This window comes from Triticum urartu, chromosome 6, assembly GCF_003073215.2.
Source record: "Triticum urartu cultivar G1812 chromosome 6, Tu2.1, whole genome shotgun sequence".
In the NCBI taxonomy this organism is placed as follows: domain Eukaryota; kingdom Viridiplantae; phylum Streptophyta; class Magnoliopsida; order Poales; family Poaceae; genus Triticum; species Triticum urartu.
The window spans coordinates 436,043,971-436,052,590 of record NC_053027.1 but is presented as its reverse complement, the minus strand read 5'-3'; the positions used below and the strand labels follow the sequence as shown (position 1 = coordinate 436,052,590).

Below are 8,620 nucleotides of genomic sequence, written 5' to 3'. Positions count from 1 at the left end.
TATACCTTTCTTGAACATAAGGACATTATTATTGATCGAGTGTTTGAGACTTCGAGACCGAGGAAGTAGATTGTGCTCCCTCTGTAAACTTTTATAAGATGTTTTAGGTCACTATAAAAGTTTAGAGGGGGTATTTCGTATTTCCTTCACTTTTTTTCTTTTTTGAGAGGTTTGTATTTCACATTTCGGGATAAAACGGTGACAGGATGACAGGCCTGGCATGGCGCGAAGCAAAAGCGCAAATTAATTGGAAAAATGAAACGCTAGTGTACATGCCCATGTCTACGGGTGTTCTCTTCTGGCCAGGCATGGCCCGCGCGTCACAACGGAGCGGCTAGGTCCAGCACTGCTCCACCCACAGCAGCGGCTCATGCAGCGCGGCCTCGCCGCCGTCGTACTCGTCGGCGGCCGTCGCCCAGGTAGGCGAGCACCAGAGGCCGTCCCTCAGGTCCAGCAGAAGGTCGGGCAGGTCGAACAGAGCGTTCTCCTCGCCGCAGCCGGCCGTACCGGAGCTCGCGGCCGATGTCTCGGTCGACGTCGTCGGCGTCTCCGTGGTCTCGGCGACGGAGGAGGGAGGCTCGCATTGGGCGGCGGCCAGGGCGGCCGCGGCCTGGATGTCGGCGGGGGAGGTGGACGCCGGGCGTGGGAGCGCGTCGGCGAGGTGCGGGAAGTTGAGGTGCGCGCGGCGGCCCTTGATGGCGACCGCGGCGACGTCGTGCGCGCGCGCGGCCATCTCCGCGGTGTCGAAGGTGCCGAGCCAGATGCGCGACTTCTTGCGCGGCTCTCGGATCTCCGACACCCACTTGCCCCAGCTCCGGCGCCGCACGCCGCGGTACGACGGGTGCCTTCCGGCCGTGCGCTCGTCCGCGGCGGCGGCGCAGCTGCTGCTCTCCTCACCCCGGGCGGCGCCGTCGGCAGACTCCGCCTCTTGGCTGCCGGTGGCTGGAGCAGCAGGAGAGGTGGCGGTCTGTCTCTTGCGCTTCAGATGCTTGGGCTCACCCTTGGAAACGTCCTGTGCGCCATTGATGACAGCCGAGTCGGATGAGTAGGAGGAGGAAGAGGAGGTGGCGGGTGCATGGATCGTGTCAGATTCCATGGCTCTACTCCTCTCTACAAGCACCAGACAAGGCTCAAGGCTGGGGAGGGAAGGTGGTGCGCGCGACTATAAATAGTGGATTTCTTAGTGGAGGCCTACGTTTTATTTTTTTTCTCTAAACAAAAGATATCGCCACCATGCGGAGCTAAAAAAGAAATAAAGCTGATGGTGTTGTTAGGATCTCCGGAATTAACAAATCCGCGCGAAATTCTGCAGCCAGTTAGATATTTGCAAGCTGGTGAGACCACCAACACATGGATGGCTTGCATTGGTATAACGCTATAGTAGACATAACCATACAGCAACCGTCCAAATGCCACCAGGCCAATTCAGAACTCCAGTTGTATAGGAAGCATAATATGCAGTCGGGCCAAACGATAATTTTCTTCTTCTGGTTGTTGTTGTTTTATTTTACAACATAAGATACACACGGCCACGCGAGTTTGGAAGAGGCAGCTGTCGTGCTCAGAGACGAGGACTACACCTCAACAACTAGCCGTTAAGTAGATGTCATCGAGAGCAAGACTCCTTCAATCAATCGGGCTGCTTGGTTCAACACCTTCCTGCAGGGAGGTGGTGGTTACTGTTCCGTGTGCCCACTTGCGCGGGACTGAGCTGCTTGCCGGTACAACTCAAGGATTTCGGGAACAACGATATGCGAACGGCAATGCCGCACCGGCCGTGGTGACTGGTGAGCAAGACCCGGAAGCAACAGCCAGGAACGGTGGTGCGTCCTGCGCCTGGCAGTTTCCACAAAGTCTTCGCTTTACTATTGGTGCCCAGATGCCATCGAGCCATTAACAAGAGTAAATTCCATTAACACGTTCCAGTCATACAACGATCCTGACTGACAGATCTGATACAAATAGGAAGGCCTCAAGTTGCTGAGCAGCACAAAGATTAAATAATAATGCTATATGATGATTTCGTCATGGAAAATGCAACAGCACACACACGACCAATTCACCCAACAAGTCTGAAATATCAAGGTCTCGGCTCCAAAATAATACTGCTGGTACACGACAGAGTAGGCAATAGGCCAACAAAAGGATGAATGATACTTTATGGCTAACAACCTCATAATCTTAAGACGCCAAGAATAATAATACCGCGCATCAGATCAGCTACTTTAATCAAACGAGAAAGGAACAATAGAATGCAGTCGATTACTGCGGACTGTGCGCCCTTAACACCGTTGCCGGCGCCTCCTTACTGCTGGGCGCACTGCACACCCCTTGGTGCACCGCCTTCGTCATCGTCTTCCTCGTCATATGCTTCTTGCCGCCTCTGATGCTGCCTGCGCCTCATCTCCTCTTCGATGTTCACGTCGTGCATGGTGGTCTCCTCGCACTGGTCCACGTCCATGTCCGACGACTGGCTCCCTGGCCTAGGCGGCAGGATCTTCTCAAGTGACTTGCATTGGCTAGGGGTCAGTACTCCGGGCTCAGGGAACTCCACGCTGAACTCGACAAACAGGCGACCCTTCATGAAAGGCCGGCCGTGCTGGGGCATGCCCTCATCATTTATGGCCTTGTGCTGGCCTATTTTTTTGAAACAAAAGATCACATCAGTAATAAGTTCTAAAAAGGGGGGAAATTTTATTGACAGGATAGAGGAACTGGAAGGCAGATATCAACGAAGGGGCAAGGAAAAACAGATCCACAAGAAGAAATTGATGTACCAGGCTTGATGATCTCCCCAGGATTGGATTTGATCAGAAGCTGCCGACCATCAAGATGGGTCAGAACAAACTGAAAGCCACAGAGAGCCTCAGTCAGAGAGATCGTGTGCTCAACAAATAGGTCATCCGACTTCCTCTTGAATTTTGGGTGCTCTTTAAGTTGCAAGACAAAAACAATGTCTCCTGTCACTGTATCAGGCTGCAAAAGCATGAATCAGCATCGTTAGAAGGATACTCCTAGATATTGTGTGCATGCAAGTGTTGAGTGCTTCAACAGATGCAGACATGTGTGCATTTGACGCTTGTGTGTGTAAAAGAGACTCACAGCTTCATCAGCTTCACCCTGGAATACAATCTTTTGGCCATGTTGCATTCCCTTCTCCACATGAACCTCCAAGACCTTCTTCTCCTGGGATACTTTGTTCCCTCTGCAGCTTGGGCATCTATCCTTGTCATTTATCATCTCGCCTGGACAGATGAAGAATTACAAAACTACTAAGGAAACAGATACAATCATTAAATAAAGAAGATAGAACAGAATCATACCTGATCCTCTGCATTCAGGGCAAACAGTATTCATCTGTTGGATCATGCCAGGTCCGATCTGTCTTGTTATCATCCTCATTCCTGCACCACGACAACCACTGCAAGTAGCCGTTGCCCCGCTCTTGGATCCCTTTCTGAATGTACAACATGATACAGTGAGATCCCTACGACTAATACAGGCATGGAAAAATAATCTTGTACAGAACAACAGCTGCAGTACAAGTACAAGTTGCAAGTTACATTGACAAGAGTAAAAATAAACAACATCAGAATCAGAAGCAAACAAATCTGCATCGATCCCAAGGGGCTAAATCAAAGCTTGCACCCTCACTCATGCAAAGATGCAATGCAGCAGTAGTTGTTACATGGCTATTTGTTTCAACACACTCCACTTCCACTCCATCAACTAACTAGTACTCCCTCTGTGCGGAATTACTTGTCGCTCAAACAGATGTATCTAGCACTGAAATACATCTAGATACATCCATTTTAGCGACAACTAATTCCAGATGGAGGTAGTATATTTTTTAGGGAATAGTCAATTTCAGAATTATATACAGATATGCCATGAATAAAATCAAGTCACGTCATCACATTTCTTCTTTCCACCGCTGACTACTAACTGGGAAGTGTGCGCATATCAAGGACAGGCAATTAGCTACCCCTTAAGAGCAAAAGAATAGAATACGGGAACCAATTAACAGCCACTGAGAACAATAAGAGGATTTGAGTGGAAGACAAACAAAAAAAATACATAATCCAACAACAACTAACATCTTTCAGCAACCAGACCTGGTCAAAAGCATGTTTTACAGTGATTTTTTATCACCAAAAATGGACAACGATCCACCCTTCAATAAGAAAAGACTCTTTTGTTTGTAAGAAAGGATGAGAGAGAGATGGATTAGAAAAAATATCCCCCTTTTTTCTTTATCTTTTATTTCTATAGATCAGACATTTTATTTTATGGAAGAAAAACAAAAGGATTTAGTTCATATTCACGAAGCCCTAAATTTTTGGGCCGAGCTGGATTTGAACCAGCGTAGACATTGTACATACAACAAAAACGTGTGAATATAAACAGGACAAGGTTCAACTTCTCGGCTGATGAAATAAAAAGCAATACTACCAGGCAATACATGAACTACATTACTTTTGTTATTACATATAAAAAACTGATAGCTTGCATATTAATATCATGATGATTTAGCTCTAGAAATATTGCAAAACCAAGTTTTCTGAAACATAGGATCTCTTTCACCTCAATATTTCAGGAGGACAGAAAGAGAGCAAGTTTGGGCTGTTCTACAGAAGCACCCATCATGGTTTTATATTAGACAGAGCAGAACTGTGTCACAAAGTCGGAGGTAATGATATTAACACCAGATAACCATGTATACTTTGTCAGAATTCCTTCCTTAAGAAAGTAGTACTGCATATGCTCCAAATTTGAGCACAATAACAGAAGAAAGACAGATTACCAACTAAGAACTTACAAAAACTTACCCCTTGCATTTTCCACAAAGAACATTCCGTGATAAAGATAGCTTCTTGGTAGCACCATTGTACAAGTCTTCTAACGAAACCTTCATGGTATGCACCACATCTTCACCACGCTTTTGTCTGCGTCCTCTCGAGCTAACCCCTTTTATCCATAAAATCACATGTAAGTGCATATGTATTTAATTATTAGAAAGTGAGTGCATGACTATTTAACTCCCGCAAAGCAGGATAATGGAACAAAGCACAAAGAATTTCATATCATAAAACTACTACCTCCAAAGCCGCCGCCGCCACCCCCAAATAGCTGTTCGAATATGTCAAAGGGGCTATGCATATCAGCGCCGCCGCTGCCTCCCATCCCTTCTTTGATTGCATCTTCTCCATATTGGTCATAAATCTCCCTCTTTTCAGGGTCATTGAGAACATCATAAGCTTGTGCCAATTCTTTAAACTGCGCAAGATACAAAGAAGCGTCAACAAACACCAATCTAACAATAGCAAAAGTAGGCACATACAAAAGCGCTTGCCAACACACCTTCTCAGGGTCTCCGCCCTTATCAGGATGGTTTTTTATAGCAGCTTTCCGGTAAGCTTTCTTCAACTCATCCGGGGTTGCTGTCTTGGATACACCAAGCACCTCGTAGTACTTGGTGTTGTTGCTGGTCTTCCTTGGCATGCGTCCAAACATGGCTGGTAAATGGGCTTCCTGGGAGATAACAGCTTAAATGAGATCTCCAAGAGATAAAAGCACTAAAATCCAACATTTTTGCCAAAAGAAACATATATACAAGACTTGCAACTCTAAACATCGGTTGGCAAGTGACTAAAGAAAGGCAGCACATTTAAGGAAGTATAATGACAACAGGAATATGTTCTATTCCACAAACTACTAAACAATCAATCCTCTTTCTATGAAATCGTGACATGTATACTGGCGGGCTTTCTTGCCTAAACTAGTTCTCATAAAGGAAAGCATTGAGCAGTCAAGTTCAAAGGCATCCTGTTAAATTAGAGAGTATAGTACATATAAGGACGGTATTCGAAGGCATCAGGATACTAAGTCATGGCAAATCAAGTTAAACCACTCCTCCATCTATCTTATCCGCACAGCCACGAATCTAACCACCCCGCCACAGAAATCGTTCGCCGCTCCTCGGATCCGCCGGGCCAGGCAAGATCCGAAAGCCAACGAACGCACAGATCGAGCAGGAATCGGCTAATTTTCTCTTGAAGATAACACGTCCGCGATCTGCCCGGGCGCTGAGACGGAGAAAACCACGAAAGATTGGAAGTTTCGTGGCGGATCGTTACCTGGCCGGCGGCGCCTAGGGTTTGGAGGGGCCGGCGGGGGAGGAAGGCGAAGAGAGGAAATCGTAGACGGCTCGAGCCAGAGACGCAGGGAGTGAGGGGGCGGCCGCGACCGCGGTTGTTTGGCTTTAATACGGTCCGGCTATGCGCCTCCTGCACGAATTGGTGGTGTGAATAGGCCGTGTGGAACGGAGACCACCGGAATCGGGTGTGGTTCGGCCGCTTCGGTTGTTTAGGCGTGTCAGCGTGTGACGTTCTCTATCCCTACCATCTGTTTAATTTAATTCTATTATTTTTTTTGAAAAAGTCCAAAACAAACCCTGTTTTTTAGATGAAAACTAAGTCGAACCCTGAAGATTAAACCCCTGAAATCAGCACACCAAACTCTTGGTTCCCGATCTATTTTAAATAAACTTTAAGTCGTTCCCAAATAAAGATTGTTGACATGGCAGCTCAATCCGGAATCGTTAGCTGCCGCCGGACACTACTAGCCAGCCTACCAGGCGCGGAGCGTGTTTTATTTCCGTGATACTCCTGGTGTTGCTGAACTAGTCCCGCTAGCCACTCTACCTAATTATACTCTCTTTTACCCCGCCAAAAAAGAAACCCGCGGCGTCGAGATTTGAAGACATTTCTAAAAATCAAAATATTTTCTTGAAAAGTATCAAAAAATTGAAATCCGAACATTTTTTGGAATTTTTCAAATTACAAACTTTTTAAATAAACACAAACAAAATTTGAAAACACAGACCATATTTTAAATCCCCAAATTTTTTTTCTAAAGTGAGAACACTTTCTGAAAAACAAACAATTTTGAAACCTGACCAAAAAGTTAGAAAGCATTCGCACGTTAAAATTTTGTTCCCATTTTTACAAAATATGTTTTATGTTTCAAAAAAAACTTGTTTTGAAAAAATCTTCAAACTTTAAAAAAAGCTGTTCAGGTTTCAAAAAATGTTCGTGTTTTCAAACTTTGTTTGTTTTATTCAGTAAGTGTTAGCACTTTAAAAAATTGTTTGGGGATTTTGAAAATGGTTCATGTTTTCAAATTTTCTTTCTATTTTTCAAAAAAATGTTTGTAATTCCTAAAATTGTTCACATTTTTACAAAAACAATGTTTGGAATTAATTGTTTTTCTTTTAGGAATATTTGTATCTAGAAATTGTTGAAAATTTTCAAGAAAATAACATGTTTTCAAATCTTGACGTTGTGGTGTGTGGTTATGTAATTTTCCGCTTCTCATTTATCACCAAAAGACATCAGTTACACTGGCTGGCAAGATGAGTTCAAAAGCACCATGTCCCAAGTTCGATCCCTGTTAGTCTTAGATGGTTAAGGTTTCCTAACCATGGACATGAGTTGTCATTTGAGAACGGGATCACATCATTAGGAGAATGATGTGATGGACATGACCCATCCGTTAGCTTAGCATAATGATTGTTCAGTTTTATTGCTATTGCTTTCTTCATGTCAAATACATATTCCTTCGACTATGAGATTATGCAACTCCCGGATACCGGAGGAATGCCTTGTGTGTAATCAAACGTCACAACGTAACTGGGTGATTATAAAGATGCTCTACAGATATCTCGAAGGTGTTTGTTGAGTTGGCATAGATCGAGATTAGGATTTGTCACTCCGAGTATCGGAGAGGTATCTCTAGGCCTTCTCAGTAATACACATCATAAGCTTGCAAGCAAACGACTAAGGATTTGGTCACGAGGTGATGTATTACGGAACGAGTAAAGAGACTTGCCGGTAACGAGATTGAACTAAGTTCACCGACGATCGAATCTCGGGCAAGTAACATACCGATAGACAAAGGGAATAATGTTTGTTGCCATAACGGTTCGACCGAGAAAGATCTTCATAGAATTGTAGGAGACAATATGAGCATCCAAGTTCCGCAATTGGTTATTGACCGGAGATGTGTCTCGGTCATGTCTACATAGTTCTCGAACCCATAGGGTCCGCACGATTAACGTTCAATGACGATATTGTATTATATGAGTTATGTGATTTGGTGACCGAATATTGTTTGGAGTCCCGGATGAGATCACGTACATGACGAGGAGTGTCAAAATGGTCGAGAGGTAAAGATTGATATATAGGATGATAGTATTCGGACACCGGAAGTGTTCCGGAGTGTATCAGGTATTTATCGGAGTACCAGAGGGGTTACCGGAACCCCTGGGGGAATATATGGGCCATGAGAGGGGAGCACACTGTTGGGGAACGTAGTAATTTCAAAAAAAATCCTACGCACACGCAAGATCATGGTGATGCATAGCAACGAGAGGGGAGAGTGTTGTCTACGTACCCTCGTAGACCGAAGCGGAAGCGTTGACGCAACGTAGAGGAAGTAGTCGTACGTCTTCCCGATCCGACCGATCCAAGCACCGTTACTCCGGCACCTCCGAGTTCTTGGCACACGTTCAGCTCGATGACGATCCCCTGGCTCCGATCCAGCAAAGCGTCGGGGAGGA

The 8,620-nt window shown here is 45.3% G+C and overlaps 2 protein-coding genes across 3 annotated transcripts; both read right to left on the bottom strand.

The window, feature by feature from the left end:
• Positions 1 to 239: 239 nt before the first annotated feature.
• LOC125512279 (ethylene-responsive transcription factor ERF038-like) lies at positions 240 to 1,238 on the bottom strand. Its single transcript, XM_048677377.1, has one exon. It carries the CDS (start codon positions 1,094 to 1,096, stop codon positions 335 to 337), a length of 762 nt encoding a protein of 253 aa, XP_048533334.1. The 5' UTR covers positions 1,097 to 1,238; the 3' UTR covers positions 240 to 334.
• Positions 1,239 to 1,996: 758 nt separating this feature from the next.
• LOC125514028 (chaperone protein dnaJ A6-like) lies at positions 1,997 to 6,319 on the bottom strand. 2 transcript variants are annotated; one of them, XM_048679274.1, is made up of 8 exons: positions 6,138 to 6,319; positions 5,362 to 5,532; positions 5,097 to 5,277; positions 4,830 to 4,968; positions 3,324 to 3,457; positions 3,103 to 3,245; positions 2,778 to 2,976; positions 1,997 to 2,637 (listed from the first exon to the last, which is right to left on the bottom strand). In XM_048679274.1, exons 2-8 carry the CDS (start codon positions 5,512 to 5,514, stop codon positions 2,306 to 2,308), a joined length of 1,281 nt encoding a protein of 426 aa, XP_048535231.1. In that variant the 5' UTR covers positions 5,515 to 5,532; positions 6,138 to 6,319; the 3' UTR covers positions 1,997 to 2,305. The 2 variants fall into 2 exon arrangements, with proteins under 2 accessions (XP_048535231.1, XP_048535232.1); XM_048679275.1 differs by having other exon boundaries at positions 5,100 to 5,277.
• Positions 6,320 to 8,620: the final 2,301 nt, after the last annotated feature.